The sequence below is a fragment of the Schistocerca nitens genome, chromosome 9 (assembly GCF_023898315.1).
Source record: "Schistocerca nitens isolate TAMUIC-IGC-003100 chromosome 9, iqSchNite1.1, whole genome shotgun sequence".
In the NCBI taxonomy this organism is placed as follows: Eukaryota; Metazoa; Arthropoda; class Insecta; order Orthoptera; family Acrididae; genus Schistocerca; species Schistocerca nitens.
In genome coordinates, this window is record NC_064622.1 from 117,807,455 (window position 1) to 117,829,950 (window position 22,496).

Below are 22,496 nucleotides of genomic sequence, written 5' to 3' on the forward strand. Positions count from 1 at the left end.
AACACTATGGCTGCATGTCCACAACACTGCCTGCTCACAACCAACTGGTGAAACACACATCTGTTGTTTGCAGCTGTTAGTTCAAGCTGCCACCATAGTTACTGTGTTGAAATCACTTATATCCCTGGAGTAAAATCAGTCTCCAGACATTTTGGGTGGACAGTGTATGCATTTAGAAATTTTTCACACAAGCCAAATGTGGTTTGAAAAATTGCTTACATTCGGCACTCAGCGTATGATGTAGCAGTAGATGCTATAGATACATTGCCATCAGTTTGAAATTGATATGAGCACATCTAAGCAACATATGTTAGGCGCTACAGATGACCTAACTATTAAAAATATTACTTTGCACAACAGTTTCTTGTAACCTACTTTAATTATGGGTTTGCTCCTTAGTGTGATTCATTGACCATTGTATGATACAACTTGTCTTTTGAGCTCATTGGAATCATAGGATGTCAATGAGTTGATATATGTACCACATAATTGGTGATATTTCTGCATCTGTTTCCATTTGGCACTTGATTGCTTGTCCATTGATTCTAAGCTAGATAATCAGTCTGGTTGGTGCTCCATTCATTGGCTTATCAGTCTATGATGTGGTACTATCTGTTGCACAATCATGGCATTGACTGCCTCTTGCTCATATACACTGACAAGATTGCTTGAGCTGTGACAGGCATCACAGTGCACAGTGTAATGTGAACCCTGTTTACAGTAATTTTTGATATAGTGGCGGGGAAGTGCTTTACTACGCATGTAATAATAAGACAGTGCTGAGAAGCAGAAGTGACATTTGCATTATAATGTACTAAAAGTGGGAATAGTTAGTAGACCTAGATTGAAACTTAGCCTGGAAATCAATTATAATAATACCAAAAGTAATGTACAATGAACATGTTAAAAAGAAAAAAAATCCTAATTAAAACTGGGTCAAAGAAACAAAGTGAAAGTCCTAATTATGACTATAAAAATAATGAAGTGGAGGTAGGCCAAACATTTATCCACGATAACATATGTTAAAAGGATCAAGCCAGTTATTTGCTGAATTCAAAGAGTTAATAAATGACCCAGTCAGTGGCCCAATGTAAGGTGTGCAGGTGAGGTACTTCTGTATCAGTGGATCAATGGCTGATGTGATGAAGATAATGGAGCTTTCAGTAATGCTGTTTCATCTAAAATATTACTATCAGCTTTGTTGCATGTTTCTAGATTTTTTTTTCATTATTTAGAAATGGAAACCAGAGTCATTTTTAGTGAACTGCATTTGTTTTGTCCTGATATCAACTTAAAATTGCTTATTTTGACATGACTGCATTGATTAGACTACTTGAAATTATTCTCACTGTTTTCTGGACAGAAAATTCCTGTTCGTTATAAGAGGATGGCGTAAGATAATTTACTGAAAATAGTTTCCTTTAGTAGTTACAAAATTTACCCACTTTTTGAGTAACAAATGGATTCTGCAATTAAAAAATGAGGTTCTTTTAATGTGATCCACTAATTGACCCAGTCTTTGAGATCATAAAAAGATGTGTAGAGGTTGTCAAAAGGCCACACTGCATGAACTGAAACAAATGGTAATCAGGATGGATAATGTCTGGTGAATATACTGGGTGGGGGAAGACCCCATCAAAGTCCTTTCAAAGTTTCCTGCAATCAGTTTGCAACATGTGGTTTGGCATTGTCATGCAGCAAATTGACCTTGTGATGTTTCCGAGCGTATTGCAGGGAGGGGGAAGGGGGCATTGTCTTCAAGTGCACAATTTAAATTGAATAACTGTGCTTTCACCATCCGACCTAGTTGCAGCAGCCCCACACTGACCAGGATGCATTTTGTCACTCGTCTCGGAACCAATCTTTGCATTTTGTTTCCAACAGACCATGTTCTTCAAGCATTCAGTGGCAAACAATGACTTTCCGCAGCAGATTTTGTGAGATGAAAGCAGAAGAGTGACACTTTCTGCAAATGTTGTATTGTAAGAACAAAACCCAAAATCTTCAAATCACTAAATAGGTATATTCTTTTCACTTCACTTAAAAGTCACACACAGATCTTAAAGCCTAATGTTTCTACTGTTAATTCCATCACAATCCACTGTACTGCACTAGTACAACTACTGCCCTCTGTCAACAGTATGAATTAATTTGAACTCCCAGTCATACAAAAAGTGTTGTGTGAATTGTTAAAGCTGTGCGGTGTGTCTTGAACTGTATAGTGCACTTAATTATTATAACAGAAGAAATTGCAGGATGAGAATAAGAAACAAAATGAGGGAAGGCAGTCACCTACTAATAGATGAATTATAAGTAGCACATAGACCCATTTGATGATTTTACTGACATTTTGCCAGCACAAGTGGCTCGCACTGTCAAAGCTTCACCCTCCATTGCTGGTGGTGAACTGGAGCCGAGCTTGTGGCTGCAGACTATATGCCAACGTCTGAGGGCTTCTCCGCAGTCATTTCCGGTGCAATTCTCCTCTTGCTACCTGCAACAGTCATTCGCTGCAGTATGGGAAGCCAGGATCTGTTTACCTTAAGGCTTTCTTCCTTCTTGTTGAAGCTGTTCATGTGTTTTTGTATTTCTACAGCTTCTCTGAACAAGTGGATGTGACAGTGCTTCTCTACAGCCAAACTTCTGTTTTGGTGAATTTTATTATGTGGTCGGTCTCACCAGTGTGTGCTCTACCATGGCCAATTTCTCCACCTGCCCCAACCTGCAATGTCGCTTATGTTCTTTGATCCTGGTGTTGATTCATCGTCCAGTTACTCCGACATAAACTTTTCCACATGTGCATGGTATACAGTATCTTTACGCCATGTTTGCGCAATATACGGCCGATTCTGTTGATCGCTCTGGGAATGTGTGGCAAAAAGGCAATAACCGACATTTCTTTTTCTGATTCCTTACTTTGCCGAGTGTTTGGCTCTGTTACACTTCTAGTATAATTTGTGCAGTACCCATTGCTCCTCAGAACACTTTCCAGGTGTTGCATTTCGCGCTTGAGGTGCTGCAGCTCACATATTCATCCTGCTCGCATTATGAGAGTATTAATTATGCCTCTTTTCGGGCTTGGATTGTGGTTTGATAGTTTTTGCAGGTATCAGTCTGTGTGTTTTGGTTTTCGGTACACGCTGTGTCCCAGACTTTCACCATCCCTTGTGACCAGCACATCTACAAATGGCTGTTTTTTGTCCTTTTTTACTTCCATGGTAAATTTTATGTTGGCATGGAAGCTGTTCAAGTGTCTTAGGAAATCACTGAGCTGTCTTTCACCATGACTCCACACAATGGAAGTATCATCGATATATCTGTACCACACCTTAGGTTTTCATGTCACCAAGTCCCGAGCCTGTTCTTTGAAATGTTCCATGAAGAAATTGGCCACTACTGGGCTAAGAGGACTACCCATGACGATGTCTTCCAGCTGTTTGTAGAAATTGCCATTCCACATGAAATAGCTCCTGGTGAGACATGCATGAAAGAGCTTTGAGATGTCTTGTGAGAAAATGGAACCAATGAGCTCCAGAGCTTCACTGAGTGGCACTTTCGTAGACAGAGAAACAACATGAAAGCTGACCAGGATGTCATTTGGTGCAAGTTTCTATTTCTTCAGCTTCTCAATGAAATGTCCTGAGTCCTTTATGTATGTGTTGGTCTTCCTCACATATGGCTGGAGCAGAGAGGCCAAGTGTTTGGCCAGTTTATATGTCGGTGAGCCAGGAGTGCTAACAATTGGTTTTAGTGGAACGTTGTTCTTACGGATTTTAGGTAATTTGGTGGCCAACTTCTTCATGGAACATTTCGAAGCACAGGCACTAGGCTTGGTGACTTGCAAACCTAAGGTGTGGTAGAGATATGTCAATGATACTTTTGTTGTGTGGAGCCATGGTGACAAACAGCTCGTTGGCTTCCTAAGACACTTGAACAGCTTCCTTCCAACATAAAATTTACTTTGGAAGTAGAAAAGGACAAAAAACTGCCATTTGTAGATGTGCTGGTTACAAGGGTTGACGAAAATCTGGGACACAGCATGTATCGAAAACTGACACATACAAACCGATACCTGCACTAACTATAAAACCACCACCCGAGCCAGAAAACAGGCATGATTAATACGCTCGTAACACGAGCAGGATGAATATGTGAGCTGCAGCACTTCAGGCGCGAAATGCAACACCTGGAAAGTGTTCTGAGAAGCAATGGGTACTCCACAAATTAAATTAGAAGTGTAACAGAGCCAAACACTCGGCAAAGTAAGGAATCAGGAAAAGAAATGTCACGTATGGCCTTTCTGCCATACATTCCCAGACTGATGGACGTAATCGGCCGTATATTGTGCAAACATGGTGTAAAGAATGAGATTTTCACTCTGCAGCGGAGTGTGCGCTGATATGAAACTTCCTGGCAGATTAAAACTGTGTGCCCGACCGAGACTCGAACTCGGGACCTTTGCCTTTCGCGGGCAAGTGCTCTACCAACTGAGCTACCGAAGCACGACTCACGCCTGGTACTCACAGCTTTACTTCTGCCAGTACCTCGTCTCCTACCTTCCAAACTTTACAGAAGCTCTCCTGCGAAACTTGCAGAACTAGCACTCCTGAAAGAATGGATATTGCGGAGACATGGCTTAGCCACAGCCTGGGGGATGTTTCCAGAATGAGATTTTCACTCTGCAGCGGAGTGTGCGCTGATATGAAACTTCCTGGCAGATTAAAACTGTGTGCCCGACCGAGACTCGAACTCGGGACCTTTGCCTTTCGCGGGCAAGTGCTCTACCAACTGAGCTACCGAAGCACGACTCACACCCGGTACTCACAGCTTTACTTCTGCCAGTACCTCGTCTCCTACCTTCCAAACTTTACAGAAGCTCTCCTGCGAACCTTGCAGAACTAGCACTCCTGAAAGAAAGGATATTGCGGAGACATGGCTTAGCCACAGCCTGGGGGATGTTTCCAGAATGAGATTTTCACTCTGCAGCGGAGTGTGCGCTGATATGAAACTTCCTGGCAGATTAAAACTGTGTGCCCGACCGAGACTCGAACTCGGGACCTTTGCCTTTCGCGGGCAAGTGCTCTACCAACTGAGCTACCGAAGCACGACTCACGCCCGGTACTCACAGCTTTACTTCTGCCAGTACCTCGTCTCCTACCTTCCAGACTTTCTTTCAGGAGTGCTAGTTCTGCAAGGTTCGCAGGAGAGCTTCTGTAAAGTTTGGAAGGTAGGAGACGAGGTACTGGCAGAAGTAAAGCTGTGAGTACCGGGCGTGAGTCGTGCTTCGGTAGCTCAGTTGGTAGAGCACTTGCCCGCGAAAGGCAAAGGTCCCGAGTTCGAGTCTCGGTCGGGCACACAGTTTTAATCTGCCAGGAAGTTTCATATCAGCGCACACTCCGCTGCAGAGTGAAAATCTCATTCTGGAAACATCCCCCAGGCTGTGGCTAAGCCATGTCTCCGCAATATCCTTTCTTTCAGGAGTGCTAGTTCTGCAAGGTTCGCAGGAGAGCTTCTGTAAAGTTTGGAAGGTAGGAGACGAGGTACTGGCAGAAGTAAAGCTGTGAGTACCGGGCGTGAGTCGTGCTTCGGTAGCTCAGTTGGTAGAGCACTTGCCCGCGAAAGGCAAAGGTCCCGAGTTCGAGTCTCGGTCGGGCACACAGTTTTAATCTGCCAGGAAGTTTCATATCAGTGCACACTCCGCTGCAGAGTGAAAATCACATTCTGGAAACATCCCCCAGGCTGTGGCTAAGCCATGTCTCCGCAATATCCTTTCTTTCAGGAGTGCTAGTTCTGCAAGGTTCGCAGGAGAGCTTCTGTAAAGTTTGGAAGGTAGGAGACGAGGTACTGGCAGAAGTAAAGCTGTGAGTACCGGGCGTGAGTCGTGCTTCGGTAGCTCAGTTGGTAGAGCACTTGCCCGCGAAAGGCAAAGGTCCCGAGTTCGAGTCTCGGTCGGGCACACAGTTTTAATCTGCCAGGAAGTTTCATATCAGCGCACACTCCGCTGCAGAGTGAAAATCTCATTCTGGAAACATCCCCCAGGCTGTGGCTAAGCCATGTCTCCGCAATATCCTTTCTTTCAGGAGTGCTAGTTCTGCAAGGTTCGCAGGAGAGCTTCTGTAAAGTTTGGAAGGTAGGAGACGAGGTACTGGCAGAAGTAAAGCTGTGAGTACCGGGCGTGAGTCGTGCTTCGGTAGCTCAGTTGGTAGAGCACTTGCCCGCGAAAGGCAAAGGTCCCGAGTTCGAGTCTCGGTCGGGCACACAGTTTTAATCTGCCAGGAAGTTTCATATCAGCGCACACTCCGCTGCAGAGTGAAAATCTCATTCTGGAAACATCCCCCAGGCTGTGGCTAAGCCATGTCTCCGCAATATCCTTTCTTTCAGGAGTGCTAGTTCTGCAAGGTTCGCAGGAGAGCTTCTGTAAAGTTTGGAAGGTAGGAGACGAGGTACTGGCAGAAGTAAAGCTGTGAGTGCCGGGCGTGAGTCGTGCTTCGGTAGCTCAGTTGGTAGAGCACTTGCCCGCGAAAGGCAAAGGTCCCGAGTTCGAGTCTCGGTCGGGCACACAGTTTTAATCTGCCAGGAAGTTTCATATCAGCGCACACTCCGCTGCAGAGTGAAAATCTCATTCTGGAAACATCCCCCAGGCTGTGGCTAAGCCATGTCTCCGCAATATCCTTTCTTTCAGGAGTGCTAGTTCTGCAAGGTTCGCAGGAGAGCTTCTGTAAAGTTTGGAAGGTAGGAGACGAGGTACTGGCAGAAGTAAAGCTGTGAGTACCGGGCGTGAGTCGTGCTTCGGTAGCTCAGTTGGTAGAGCACTTGCCCGCGAAAGGCAAAGGTCCCGAGTTCGAGTCTCGGTCGGGCACACAGTTTTAATCTGCCAGGAAGTTTCATATCAGCGCACACTCCGCTGCAGAGTGAAAATCTCATTCTGGAAACATCCCCCAGGCTGTGGCTAAGCCATGTCTCCGCAATATCCTTTCTTTCAGGAGTGCTAGTTCTGCAAGGTTCGCAGGAGAGCTTCTGTAAAGTTTGGAAGGTAGGAGACGAGGTACTGGCAGAAGTAAAGCTGTGAGTACCGGGCGTGAGTCGTGCTTCGGTAGCTCAGTTGGTAGAGCACTTGCCCGCGAAAGGCAAAGGTCCCGAGTTCGAGTCTCGGTCGGGCACACAGTTTTAATCTGCCAGGAAGTTTCATATCAGCGCACACTCCGCTGCAGAGTGAAAATCTCATTCTGGAAACATCCCCCAGGCTGTGGCTAAGCCATGTCTCCGCAATATCCTTTCTTTCAGGAGTGCTAGTTCTGCAAGGTTCGCAGGAGAGCTTCTGTAAAGTTTGGAAGGTAGGAGACGAGGTACTGGCAGAAGTAAAGCTGTGAGTACCGGGCGTGAGTCGTGCTTCGGTAGCTCAGTTGGTAGAGCACTTGCCCGCGAAAGGCAAAGGTCCCGAGTTCGAGTCTCGGTCGGGCACACAGTTTTAATCTGCCAGGAAGTTTCATATCAGCGCACACTCCGCTGCAGAGTGAAAATCTCATTCTGGAAACATCCCCCAGGCTGTGGCTAAGCCATGTCTCCGCAATATCCTTTCTTTCAGGAGTGCTAGTTCTGCAAGGTTCGCAGGAGAGCTTCTGTAAAGTTTGGAAGGTAGGAGACGAGGTACTGGCAGAAGTAAAGCTGTGAGTACCGGGCGTGAGTCGTGCTTCGGTAGCTCAGTTGGTAGAGCACTTGCCCGCGAAAGGCAAAGGTCCCGAGTTCGAGTCTCGGTCGGGCACACAGTTTTAATCTGCCAGGAAGTTTCATATCAGCGCACACTCCGCTGCAGAGTGAAAATCTCATTCTGGAAACATCCCCCAGGCTGTGGCTAAGCCATGTCTCCGCAATATCCTTTCTTTCAGGAGTGCTAGTTCTGCAAGGTTCGCAGGAGAGCTTCTGTAAAGTTTGGAAGGTAGGAGACGAGGTACTGGCAGAAGTAAAGCTGTGAGTACCGGGCGTGAGTCGTGCTTCGGTAGCTCAGTTGGTAGAGCACTTGCCCGCGAAAGGCAAAGGTCCCGAGTTCGAGTCTCGGTCGGGCACACAGTTTTAATCTGCCAGGAAGTTTCATATCAGCGCACACTCCGCTGCAGAGTGAAAATCTCATTCTGGAAACATCCCCCAGGCTGTGGCTAAGCCATGTCTCCGCAATATCCTTTCTTTCAGGAGTGCTAGTTCTGCAAGGTTCGCAGGAGAGCTTCTGTAAAGTTTGGAAGGTAGGAGACGAGGTACTGGCAGAAGTAAAGCTGTGAGTACCGGGCGTGAGTCGTGCTTCGGTAGCTCAGTTGGTAGAGCACTTGCCCGCGAAAGGCAAAGGTCCCGAGTTCGAGTCTCGGTCGGGCACACAGTTTTAATCTGCCAGGAAGTTTCATATCAGCGCACACTCCGCTGCAGAGTGAAAATCTCATTCTGGAAACATCCCCCAGGCTGTGGCTAAGCCATGTCTCCGCAATATCCTTTCTTTCAGGAGTGCTAGTTCTGCAAGGTTCGCAGGAGAGCTTCTGTAAAGTTTGGAAGGTAGGAGACGAGGTACTGGCAGAAGTAAAGCTGTGAGTACCGGGCGTGAGTCGTGCTTCGGTAGCTCAGTTGGTAGAGCACTTGCCCGCGAAAGGCAAAGGTCCCGAGTTCGAGTCTCGGTCGGGCACACAGTTTTAATCTGCCAGGAAGTTTCATATCAGTGCACACTCCGCTGCAGAGTGAAAATCTCATTCTGGAAACATCCCCCAGGCTGTGGCTAAGCCATGTCTCCGCAATATCCTTTCTTTCAGGAGTGCTAGTTCTGCAAGGTTCGCAGGAGAGCTTCTGTAAAGTTTGGAAGGTAGGAGACGAGGTACTGGCAGAAGTAAAGCTGTGAGTACCGGGCGTGAGTCGTGCTTCGGTAGCTCAGTTGGTAGAGCACTTGCCCGCGAAAGGCAAAGGTCCCGAGTTCGAGTCTCGGTCGGGCACACAGTTTTAATCTGCCAGGAAGTTTCATATCAGCGCACACTCCGCTGCAGAGTGAAAATCTCATTCTGGAAACATCCCCCAGGCTGTGGCTAAGCCATGTCTCCGCAATATCCTTTCTTTCAGGAGTGCTAGTTCTGCAAGGTTCGCAGGAGAGCTTCTGTAAAGTTTGGAAGGTAGGAGACGAGGTACTGGCAGAAGTAAAGCTGTGAGTACCGGGCGTGAGTCGTGCTTCGGTAGCTCAGTTGGTAGAGCACTTGCCCGCGAAAGGCAAAGGTCCCGAGTTCGAGTCTCGGTCGGGCACACAGTTTTAATCTGCCAGGAAGTTTCATATCAGCGCACACTCCGCTGCAGAGTGAAAATCTCATTCTGGAAACATCCCCCAGGCTGTGGCTAAGCCATGTCTCCGCAATATCCTTTCTTTCAGGAGTGCTAGTTCTGCAAGGTTCGCAGGAGAGCTTCTGTAAAGTTTGGAAGGTAGGAGACGAGGTACTGGCAGAAGTAAAGCTGTGAGTGCCGGGCGTGAGTCGTGCTTCGGTAGCTCAGTTGGTAGAGCACTTGCCCGCGAAAGGCAAAGGTCCCGAGTTCGAGTCTCGGTCGGGCACACAGTTTTAATCTGCCAGGAAGTTTCATATCAGCGCACACTCCGCTGCAGAGTGAAAATCTCATTCTGGAAACATCCCCCAGGCTGTGGCTAAGCCATGTCTCCGCAATATCCTTTCTTTCAGGAGTGCTAGTTCTGCAAGGTTCGCAGGAGAGCTTCTGTAAAGTTTGGAAGGTAGGAGACGAGGTACTGGCAGAAGTAAAGCTGTGAGTACCGGGCGTGAGTCGTGCTTCGGTAGCTCAGTTGGTAGAGCACTTGCCCGCGAAAGGCAAAGGTCCCGAGTTCGAGTCTCGGTCGGGCACACAGTTTTAATCTGCCAGGAAGTTTCATATCAGCGCACACTCCGCTGCAGAGTGAAAATCTCATTCTGGAAACATCCCCCAGGCTGTGGCTAAGCCATGTCTCCGCAATATCCTTTCTTTCAGGAGTGCTAGTTCTGCAAGGTTCGCAGGAGAGCTTCTGTAAAGTTTGGAAGGTAGGAGACGAGGTACTGGCAGAAGTAAGGCTGTGAGTACCGGGCGTGAGTCGTGCTTCGGTAGCTCAGTTGGTAGAGCACTTGCCCGCGAAAGGCAAAGGTCCCGAGTTCGAGTCTCGGTCGGGCACACAGTTTTAATCTGCCAGGAAGTTTCATATCAGCGCACACTCCGCTGCAGAGTGAAAATCTCATTCTGGAAACATCCCCCAGGCTGTGGCTAAGCCATGTCTCCGCAATATCCTTTCTTTCAGGAGTGCTAGTTCTGCAAGGTTCGCAGGAGAGCTTCTGTAAAGTTTGGAAGGTAGGAGACGAGGTACTGGCAGAAGTAAAGCTGTGAGTACCGGGCGTGAGTCGTGCTTCGGTAGCTCAGTTGGTAGAGCACTTGCCCGCGAAAGGCAAAGGTCCCGAGTTCGAGTCTCGGTCGGGCACACAGTTTTAATCTGCCAGGAAGTTTCATATCAGCGCACACTCCGCTGCAGAGTGAAAATCTCATTCTGGAAACATCCCCCAGGCTGTGGCTAAGCCATGTCTCCGCAATATCCTTTCTTTCAGGAGTGCTAGTTCTGCAAGGTTCGCAGGAGAGCTTCTGTAAAGTTTGGAAGGTAGGAGACGAGGTACTGGCAGAAGTAAAGCTGTGAGTACCGGGCGTGAGTCGTGCTTCGGTAGCTCAGTTGGTAGAGCACTTGCCCGCGAAAGGCAAAGGTCCCGAGTTCGAGTCTCGGTCGGGCACACAGTTTTAATCTGCCAGGAAGTTTCATATCAGCGCACACTCCGCTGCAGAGTGAAAATCTCATTCTGGAAACATCCCCCAGGCTGTGGCTAAGCCATGTCTCCGCAATATCCTTTCTTTCAGGAGTGCTAGTTCTGCAAGGTTCGCAGGAGAGCTTCTGTAAAGTTTGGAAGGTAGGAGACGAGGTACTGGCAGAAGTAAAGCTGTGAGTACCGGGCGTGAGTCGTGCTTCGGTAGCTCAGTTGGTAGAGCACTTGCCCGCGAAAGGCAAAGGTCCCGAGTTCGAGTCTCGGTCGGGCACACAGTTTTAATCTGCCAGGAAGTTTCATATCAGTGCACACTCCACTGCAGAGTGAAAATCTCATTCTGGAAACATCCCCCAGGCTGTGGCTAAGCCATGTCTCCGCAATATCCTTTCTTTCAGGAGTGCTAGTTCTGCAAGGTTCGCAGGAGAGCTTCTGTAAAGTTTGGAAGGTAGGAGACGAGGTACTGGCAGAAGTAAAGCTGTGAGTACCGGGCGTGAGTCGTGCTTCGGTAGCTCAGTTGGTAGAGCACTTGCCCGCGAAAGGCAAAGGTCCCGAGTTCGAGTCTCGGTCGGGCACACAGTTTTAATCTGCCAGGAAGTTTCATATCAGCGCACACTCCGCTGCAGAGTGAAAATCTCATTCTGGAAACATCCCCCAGGCTGTGGCTAAGCCATGTCTCCGCAATATCCTTTCTTTCAGGAGTGCTAGTTCTGCAAGGTTCGCAGGAGAGCTTCTGTAAAGTTTGGAAGGTAGGAGACGAGGTACTGGCAGAAGTAAAGCTGTGAGTACCGGGCGTGAGTCGTGCTTCGGTAGCTCAGTTGGTAGAGCACTTGCCCGCGAAAGGCAAAGGTCCCGAGTTCGAGTCTCGGTCGGGCACACAGTTTTAATCTGCCAGGAAGTTTCATATCAGTGCACACTCCGCTGCAGAGTGAAAATCTCATTCTGGAAACATCCCCCAGGCTGTGGCTAAGCCATGTCTCCGCAATATCCTTTCTTTCAGGAGTGCTAGTTCTGCAAGGTTCGCAGGAGAGCTTCTGTAAAGTTTGGAAGGTAGGAGACGAGGTACTGGCAGAAGTAAAGCTGTGAGTACCGGGCGTGAGTCGTGCTTCGGTAGCTCAGTTGGTAGAGCACTTGCCCGCGAAAGGCAAAGGTCCCGAGTTCGAGTCTCGGTCGGGCACACAGTTTTAATCTGCCAGGAAGTTTCATATCAGCGCACACTCCGCTGCAGAGTGAAAATCTCATTCTGGAAACATCCCCCAGGCTGTGGCTAAGCCATGTCTCCGCAATATCCTTTCTTTCAGGAGTGCTAGTTCTGCAAGGTTCGCAGGAGAGCTTCTGTAAAGTTTGGAAGGTAGGAGACGAGGTACTGGCAGAAGTAAAGCTGTGAGTACCGGGCGTGAGTCGTGCTTCGGTAGCTCAGTTGGTAGAGCACTTGCCCGCGAAAGGCAAAGGTCCCGAGTTCGAGTCTCGGTCGGGCACACAGTTTTAATCTGCCAGGAAGTTTCATATCAGCGCACACTCCGCTGCAGAGTGAAAATCTCATTCTGGAAACATCCCCCAGGCTGTGGCTAAGCCATGTCTCCGCAATATCCTTTCTTTCAGGAGTGCTAGTTCTGCAAGGTTCGCAGGAGAGCTTCTGTAAAGTTTGGAAGGTAGGAGACGAGGTACTGGCAGAAGTAAAGCTGTGAGTACCGGGCGTGAGTCGTGCTTCGGTAGCTCAGTTGGTAGAGCACTTGCCCGCGAAAGGCAAAGGTCCCGAGTTCGAGTCTCGGTCGGGCACACAGTTTTAATCTGCCAGGAAGTTTCATATCAGCGCACACTCCGCTGCAGAGTGAAAATCTCATTCTGGAAACATCCCCCAGGCTGTGGCTAAGCCATGTCTCCGCAATATCCTTTCTTTCAGGAGTGCTAGTTCTGCAAGGTTCGCAGGAGAGCTTCTGTAAAGTTTGGAAGGTAGGAGACGAGGTACTGGCAGAAGTAAAGCTGTGAGTACCGGGCGTGAGTCGTGCTTCGGTAGCTCAGTTGGTAGAGCACTTGCCCGCGAAAGGCAAAGGTCCCGAGTTCGAGTCTCGGTCGGGCACACAGTTTTAATCTGCCAGGAAGTTTCATATCAGCGCACACTCCGCTGCAGAGTGAAAATCTCATTCTGGAAACATCCCCCAGGCTGTGGCTAAGCCATGTCTCCGCAATATCCTTTCTTTCAGGAGTGCTAGTTCTGCAAGGTTCGCAGGAGAGCTTCTGTAAAGTTTGGAAGGTAGGAGACGAGGTACTGGCAGAAGTAAAGCTGTGAGTACCGGGCGTGAGTCGTGCTTCGGTAGCTCAGTTGGTAGAGCACTTGCCCGCGAAAGGCAAAGGTCCCGAGTTCGAGTCTCGGTCGGGCACACAGTTTTAATCTGCCAGGAAGTTTCATATCAGCGCACACTCCGCTGCAGAGTGAAAATCTCATTCTGGAAACATCCCCCAGGCTGTGGCTAAGCCATGTCTCCGCAATATCCTTTCTTTCAGGAGTGCTAGTTCTGCAAGGTTCGCAGGAGAGCTTCTGTAAAGTTTGGAAGGTAGGAGACGAGGTACTGGCAGAAGTAAAGCTGTGAGTACCGGGCGTGAGTCGTGCTTCGGTAGCTCAGTTGGTAGAGCACTTGCCCGCGAAAGGCAAAGGTCCCGAGTTCGAGTCTCGGTCGGGCACACAGTTTTAATCTGCCAGGAAGTTTCATATCAGTGCACACTCCGCTGCAGAGTGAAAATCTCATTCTGGAAACATCCCCCAGGCTGTGGCTAAGCCATGTCTCCGCAATATCCTTTCTTTCAGGAGTGCTAGTTCTGCAAGGTTCGCAGGAGAGCTTCTGTAAAGTTTGGAAGGTAGGAGACGAGGTACTGGCAGAAGTAAAGCTGTGAGTACCGGGCGTGAGTCGTGCTTCGGTAGCTCAGTTGGTAGAGCACTTGCCCGCGAAAGGCAAAGGTCCCGAGTTCGAGTCTCGGTCGGGCACACAGTTTTAATCTGCCAGGAAGTTTCATATCAGCGCACACTCCGCTGCAGAGTGAAAATCTCATTCTGGAAACATCCCCCAGGCTGTGGCTAAGCCATGTCTCCGCAATATCCTTTCTTTCAGGAGTGCTAGTTCTGCAAGGTTCGCAGGAGAGCTTCTGTAAAGTTTGGAAGGTAGGAGACGAGGTACTGGCAGAAGTAAAGCTGTGAGTACCGGGCGTGAGTCGTGCTTCGGTAGCTCAGTTGGTAGAGCACTTGCCCGCGAAAGCAAAGGTCCCGAGTTCGAGTCTCGGTCGGGCACACAGTTTTAATCTGCCAGGAAGTTTCATATCAGCGCACACTCCGCTGCAGAGTGAAAATCTCATTCTGGAAACATCCCCCAGGCTGTGGCTAAGCCATGTCTCCGCAATATCCTTTCTTTCAGGAGTGCTAGTTCTGCAAGGTTCGCAGGAGAGCTTCTGTAAAGTTTGGAAGGTAGGAGACGAGGTACTGGCAGAAGTAAAGCTGTGAGTGCCGGGCGTGAGTCGTGCTTCGGTAGCTCAGTTGGTAGAGCACTTGCCCGCGAAAGGCAAAGGTCCCGAGTTCGAGTCTCGGTCGGGCACACAGTTTTAATCTGCCAGGAAGTTTCATATCAGCGCACACTCCGCTGCAGAGTGAAAATCTCATTCTGGAAACATCCCCCAGGCTGTGGCTAAGCCATGTCTCCGCAATATCCTTTCTTTCAGGAGTGCTAGTTCTGCAAGGTTCGCAGGAGAGCTTCTGTAAAGTTTGGAAGGTAGGAGACGAGGTACTGGCAGAAGTAAAGCTGTGAGTACCGGGCGTGAGTCGTGCTTCGGTAGCTCAGTTGGTAGAGCACTTGCCCGCGAAAGGCAAAGGTCCCGAGTTCGAGTCTCGGTCGGGCACACAGTTTTAATCTGCCAGGAAGTTTCATATCAGCGCACACTCCGCTGCAGAGTGAAAATCTCATTCTGGAAACATCCCCCAGGCTGTGGCTAAGCCATGTCTCCGCAATATCCTTTCTTTCAGGAGTGCTAGTTCTGCAAGGTTCGCAGGAGAGCTTCTGTAAAGTTTGGAAGGTAGGAGACGAGGTACTGGCAGAAGTAAAGCTGTGAGTACCGGGCGTGAGTCGTGCTTCGGTAGCTCAGTTGGTAGAGCACTTGCCCGCGAAAGGCAAAGGTCCCGAGTTCGAGTCTCGGTCGGGCACACAGTTTTAATCTGCCAGGAAGTTTCATATCAGCGCACACTCCGCTGCAGAGTGAAAATCTCATTCTGGAAACATCCCCCAGGCTGTGGCTAAGCCATGTCTCCGCAATATCCTTTCTTTCAGGAGTGCTAGTTCTGCAAGGTTCGCAGGAGAGCTTCTGTAAAGTTTGGAAGGTAGGAGACGAGGTACTGGCAGAAGTAAAGCTGTGAGTACCGGGCGTGAGTCGTGCTTCGGTAGCTCAGTTGGTAGAGCACTTGCCCGCGAAAGGCAAAGGTCCCGAGTTCGAGTCTCGGTCGGGCACACAGTTTTAATCTGCCAGGAAGTTTCATATCAGCGCACACTCCGCTGCAGAGTGAAAATCTCATTCTGGAAACATCCCCCAGGCTGTGGCTAAGCCATGTCTCCGCAATATCCTTTCTTTCAGGAGTGCTAGTTCTGCAAGGTTCGCAGGAGAGCTTCTGTAAAGTTTGGAAGGTAGGAGACGAGGTACTGGCAGAAGTAAAGCTGTGAGTACCGGGCGTGAGTCGTGCTTCGGTAGCTCAGTTGGTAGAGCACTTGCCCGCGAAAGGCAAAGGTCCCGAGTTCGAGTCTCGGTCGGGCACACAGTTTTAATCTGCCAGGAAGTTTCATATCAGCGCACACTCCGCTGCAGAGTGAAAATCTCATTCTGGAAACATCCCCCAGGCTGTGGCTAAGCCATGTCTCCGCAATATCCTTTCTTTCAGGAGTGCTAGTTCTGCAAGGTTCGCAGGAGAGCTTCTGTAAAGTTTGGAAGGTAGGAGACGAGGTACTGGCAGAAGTAAAGCTGTGAGTACCGGGCGTGAGTCGTGCTTCGGTAGCTCAGTTGGTAGAGCACTTGCCCGCGAAAGGCAAAGGTCCCGAGTTCGAGTCTCGGTCGGGCACACAGTTTTAATCTGCCAGGAAGTTTCATGGTGTAAGGAAGATCAAAGAGTGTCTTAGATCGACAAAGGAGAAAAGGGACCCACTTGCAATGTTGGGAATATACAATATACCATGCACATGCGGTAAAGTTTATGTCGGAATGACTGGACAATCAATCAACACCAGGATCAAAGAACATAAGCGACATTGCAGGTTGGGGCAAGTGGAGAAATTGGCTGTGGCAGAGCACACACTGAGTCCGATGGACCACGTAATAAAATTTGCTGACAATGAAGTTCTAGCTGTAGAGAAGCACTATCGCACCCGCTTGTTCAGAGAAGCTGTAGAAATACAAAAACACCCAAACAGCTTCAACAAGAAGGAGGAAAGCCTTAAGGTAAACGGATCCTGGCTTCCCATACTTGATCGAATGACTGTCACAGGTGGCAAGAGGAGAACTGCAATGGAAATGACTGCGGAGAAGCCCTCGGACATTGGCGCACCAGGTACAAATAGTCTGCGGCCGCAAGCTTGGCTCCAGTTCACCACCAGCAGTGGAGGGTGAAGCTTTGACAATGTCAACCACTCATGCTGGTGAAACATCAGTAAAATCATCATATGAACGTCGGCCGTAGAAGCCAAGACAGAAGCCAATAGGCAGTTTGTCAACAAGTGGCCACAAAAGCCTTAACAATTTAATATGATTAACTTTCAAAACCTTTGGTGTTTGGTTTGCAAATGAAAGAAGTAAAAATGAGGAATAAGTAGGACTTTTTATGAAATTGGCTTAGAAATCACAGTCTAGTCATGGACAACTAAACAAGACAATGAATGAGGGCAATCAAAGCAAATGTGGTAAACATAAGCTAATTTTTAGCAATTACCCTTTAAATATTTTCTGAAGGTCAGAAATGTTTTATCCTCTGGGCCATTTAATTTTCTGGAACAAGATGAATTTTTCCTTTAAGATTATGAGCATACATTGTATTGGACATCATACGTACATAACTTTGTGGTGACTTGACTTGTAAGTATTTTGTTTGTGCACATGTTCCACACCAGAGTGCATCATCCTGTTGCACTAATACACACACACAGGTGCTATTTTATTTAAAAACCAAATATATGTAACTATTATTGATACATATCCAATTACAGATTACAACACACAATAAACAATTTACTTTTATATCTGATACTAATATTATATGAGTCAAAATGATCCACATAAATTAACAGTTCTATTTTGAAAATACTCAATTATTTATAGTTAATGAAAAGTGTTGCATCAATAACCATACTGAAAAGAGAACTTTCTGCCAGCTCTGGATCTACCAGGCACCACAGCAGGCGATCACCAGCAAGTGTTCATTCAACTGGCAACCACCAGGTGACCTCACCAGTTGCAACACTACATGCAGGCCTCAATAATGTGTCACCTGGCAACCTATCTCCTGGCCCACAGAGGGCAGCATCTGCACACCATCACCATCATCACCATTACCGACCTGTTGGTTTAGCTCCACCATCACCCCATCATCAGAGAGCCAATAGCAGTGGTGGGACGCCTGAAATCAATACAGATGCTTCAGCTGGTAAGTCATGCCTTTTCTTCAGTATGCAACAATGAGGAAAAATGGTGTAAATTATTTGCAGTAATGGCTGACCTCATGGACCATGTTTCTCTGTTTATATGCAGTGTAATGATATTCAACCATGATATCCACACCTCAAAATATGTCACTTTATTGAAACATACGTAGCTCAAGTAGTATATTCATATTACTAATATTTTGCACTGCTTGGAATATAAAATGGCTTTAAGTCATGGATTAAGTCTATACTGGATTATCAAAAATTCAGGATGCTAACGTACTGACATTTTATGCCATGGAACAATAAGGGTATCTCTCCTACTACTCAAAAATTTCTGACATCAGTAAAAAAAATAATTATTCATTTCTGAGTTTTCTTCAGTCAACTGACATTGCACTTACATTGAATGCACCAGACGCAAATAATATCAGCCAAAAATCTAATACACCTTTTCTTTTAATATCGGCCTTCCGACTGGTATGATGTGACGTGCCACAGTTTTCTCTCCTGCACCAGTCTCTATATCAAAGTAGCACTTACACCCAGTGTTCTCCATTATTTGTTGGGTATATTCCAATCTCTGTTTCCCCCTATAACTTTTCTGTCTGCTGCTCTCAAATGTGGCATTCTACTTTACCGAATGAAGTATGTTAGACACCTTACTTGGGTAGATGGGTTAGAGAACTTGGAAAGAAAAATGTATATGTTGAAGTAAAATGTAGTGGGAATTAGTGATTTCTGGATATGTGAATATAGGATTATCAACACAAAATCAAATAGGGGTAATGAGAATAGATCTAATAAAAAAATAAGAAAATAAGAATACCAGTGGAATTCAATGGTGTCTACAAAACTTAAGGATGAAAATAACTTTTGCATGATGTGTCACTGCCAAGTAATATAACTTGATAGAACTTGGACCATATATGAAAAGAACTCCTACAGTATAGTACAGAAAGTAAGTGAAAAAATATACAATGAACATTTCATTCAAAGGCAGTAACTACCTTGAAGTCACTGTGATTTATGATCATCCCCTGGACATTACAAAAGGTGGGACATAGTTCTTAATAGGCTGTGTGACTACCACAGACAGTGATGCATGCTCTCCAACATGCTCCCTTGTTGACCAAAAGGTTGGTAAGCAGTTCTTATGGTTGGGCATTCCATTTCTCCACCAATTCAGTTGACAACTGCTGGATGGTGGTCATTGCATGTGGACGAGCTGTAATATGTCTCACCAATGCATTCCAAATGTGCTTGAAGAGACTTACATTGGGGAAATGGAAAGGTTAGTTTATTTAGAAAATATCCTGTCATCCCAGAAGCTCCTCCACCTGTGCTGTTCAATGCAGTTACACGTTGTCATACTTAAAAATGAAGTCAGGGCTGAACACACTCCTAAAAGGGGAAGGGGTACAGTGTACAGTAATACTGACTGGTGACTGGAGGTCAGTATGCCCAAGCAACATTATGCCTTCCCACACCATAACAGCTGGGCCACCAGAACAATCATGTTTGACAATTTTTCTGGGTTCATTATACATTCTCACCTCTTACCATATGAGGATATGTCCAGAATCACTACTCAGCCTGGACCTGCTCTCATCCAAGAAAAACATTCAGTCCCACTCCTTGTTGGTCCAGTCCTTACGCTCTTGGCACACTGCTAATGGTGCTGCTGCTGTGTAGGTGTCAACAGAACACAATGTACTGGTTGTCAGACAGAGAGAGCACTCCCATACAGTTGCCTTGTCAATGTGGAGCATGAGATTGCATCCCTTGCTGTCCAATTGAATGTCCCTACAGTTGCACTCGCTGTTTGATGTGAGTGCCATCTTGCCCGTTGCACAATGTCGCCATCATCTGCTGCTGTTATTGACCATGGTTGACTACTTCCTCACCTTGTTTGTGGTTGGGAATGCTCCCCATGCATGTGAACAACAATGTGAGCAGTACCAAACTCCTGGGCTGCACTCATCACACTTAGTCAATCTTCCCATTTTCCAATGATTCTTCCCTGTGTGAATCCAAACATTGTCTCTGGCTGTGTTGTAGTGAAGAACACGACCACAGGGCACAGTATTGCTCACTGAATCATACACAGTGGCATTTCCCATTCCTTCAACTGTCTTGTGTTGTGGGACCAATCCTATCTGGTGCTACAGACATGCTGGTCTCACACCAGATGTCATCCAACTTTGTGTTCATGACTGGGAGACTTCTGGCAACATGCTCCCAAACTTTCATTCATATCCACCACATGGTGTGTTACTTTATCTAGCTCATCCTTAACTTTTGCAGAACAATGCACTATGACTAGAATAGTTAATGTATTACTATAGCCAATATAGAACCAAAGCCAAGATTCCAACAGTGGACAAATATATACATGTGTCAGTTCTGCAAGTGATTAACATATTGAAAGAATATGTGAGGAGATAAAATGAGTTACTCAGACTGGTAAGGAAGAAGAAAAATCCATTGTGATGGAGGACTATAATGCAATAGTAAAAAATGAGAGGAAAAAGTGTAGGAGAATGTGGCCTTGGGGAAAGGAATGAAAGAGGAAGCTGCTTGGTAGAATTTCACATGGACCACAATTTAAACATTGCAAACACTGGGTTTGATGCCCATAGTAGAAGATTATCTATGTGGAAGAGACCTGGAGATGCCAGAATGTTTCAAATAGCTTTTACAGTGATAAGGCAGAGATTTTGAAACCAGATTTTAAGCTGTAAGATGAGACCTGGCTAAATTGATAGAGTCAGTTACTGATCGAGAGTACTGAGGAGCAATTTACTGAAGCAGGGGAAAGTTAAACAATAGAAGGCAAATGTGTGGCTTTGAGAGATGAGATAGTGAAGGCAGCAACGAATCAAATAGGCAAAAAGAAAATTTCTCGTATAAATCCTTGGCTAGCACATGTGATACTGAATTTAACTGTTGAAAGGAGAAAATATAACACTGCCTCATATGAAGCAGGTGAAAGCAAATACAAGCTTCTAAAAAAAGTGCAAGATCTGAAGGAATGGCTGCAGAGAAAAGCAATGATGTAGAAGGAGGCATGACTATGGAAAAGATAGATGCTGCAGACAGAAAAATTAAATAAACCTTTGGAGAAAAGAGAAATAGCTATATCCTCACCCACAATTACTTCTCCTTTGAAGGCATTACCTAAAAACAAATCCACGGTACGGCTATGGGCACCCACATGGCACCATCCTTTGCTAACCTATTCATGAGCCATCTAGAGGAATCCTTCCTAAAAACCCAGAATCCTAAACTCCTCACCTGGTTCAGATTCATTTATGTCATCTTAGCTATATGGATTGAAGGTGAGGACACCTTATTCACATTCCTCCAGAACCTCAACAACTTCTCCTCCATTTGCTTCACCTGGTCCTACTCAACCCAACAAGCCACCTTCCTAGATGTTGACCTCCACCTCAGAGTTGGCTACATCAGTACCTCCATCCATATCAAACCTACTAACCACCAGCAATACGTCCACTTCGACTGCTGCCACCCGTTTCATACCAAGAATTCCCTTCCGTACAGCCTAGCCACCCGTTGTCATTGCATCTGCAGTGACGAGCAGTCCCTCTCTAAATATACCGAGGGTCTCACTGAAGCCTTCACTGACCGTAATTATCCTCCCATCCTTGTACAAAAACAAATCTACTGTGCCTTATCTTTCCAGTCTCCCACCACCTCCCAAAGTACCACAGTCCGGCCACAGAGGAGCAATCCCCTTGTAACTCAGTACCATCTGGGACTGGAGCAACTAAATTACATTCTCTGCCAGGGTTTCGATTACCTCTCGTCGTGCCCTGAAATGAGAAATGTCCTACCCACTATCGTTCCCACCCCTCCTACTGTGGTATTCCGCCGTCCACCGAACCTACACAGTATACTCGTCCATCCTTATACAACCCCTGCTCCCAATCCCTTACCTCATGGCTGATACCCCTGTAATAGACCTAGATGCAAGACCTGTCCCATACATCCTCCTACCACCACCTACTCCTGTTCGGTCACTAACATCACGTATCCCATCAAAGGCAGGGCTACCTGTGAAACCAGTCATGTGATTTACAAGCTAAGCTGCAACCTCTGTGCTGCATTCTATGTGGGCATGACAACCAACAAGCTGTCTGTCTGCATGAATGGCCACCAACAAACTGTGGCCAAAAAATGAGTGGACCACCCTGTAGCTGAACATGCCGCCAAACATGGTACCCCTCATCTCAGTGACTGCTTCAAAGCCTGTGCCATATGGATCCTTCCCACCAACACCAGCTTTTCTGAATTGCACAGGTGGGAACTTTCCCTGCAATACATCCTACATTCCCGTAATCCCCCTTGTCTCCATCTTCGTTAGTCAGCATCCTCACCCATCCAGCCCCCTTCCTGTTCCCATTCCAGCACTACACGGCCGTTATTTCACACCACACTCAGTCTTTTAATTTCTTTTATTTCTCTTATTTCTGCTACTTACCCCCTCCCCCCTCCACACCTTCTCTCCTGCCCTCTGTTTAAACTGCAACACTTGACTGTCCGCCACTCCCACCATACTATTGCTTCCCCTCCCCACCCCAGCCTCCTCCTAACCCCTACCCAGTCGCCACTCCCATCATGCACTGGTGCTGCTGCTTGCAGTGTAGTTTCAGCTCTCTGAGACAGCATACGTGTGTGCAAGTTGCACTTGTGTGTGTGTGAGAGTGTGTGTGTGTGTGTGTGTGTGTGTGTGTGTGTGTGAGTGTACTGACAAATGCCTTCATGGCCAAAAGCTATGATTGTGGAAATTTTTTTATTGTGCCTGTCGCGACTCAGCATCTCCGCTATGTGGTGAGTAGCAACTTTCCTTCTCTCGTATTCTTACTAGTGTTGAATACACCAGGGACTTAACATAATGACAGAGAAAAGTAAAGAGGGGTGATCAGCAGAGCACAGAGGCAAAGGGCTAGGCAAACCCTTATAATCACTCTGTGTGTAAAGTTGTCTGTGAGATATGTTTGGCCTGGTGTTC

General features: G+C 47.0%; 1 protein-coding gene across 1 annotated transcript in view; it reads left to right on the forward strand.

Moving 5' to 3' along the window:
- Positions 1-22,496, forward strand: part of LOC126203288 (serine/threonine-protein kinase BRSK2) — a 195,958-nt gene that overhangs the window by 92,828 nt on the left and 80,634 nt on the right. Inside the window, exon 9 of the mRNA XM_049937545.1 lies at positions 17,192-17,463. Within this exon, the coding sequence (XP_049793502.1) occupies positions 17,192-17,463 (272 nt within the window). The remainder of the gene's footprint in view (positions 1-17,191; positions 17,464-22,496) is intronic.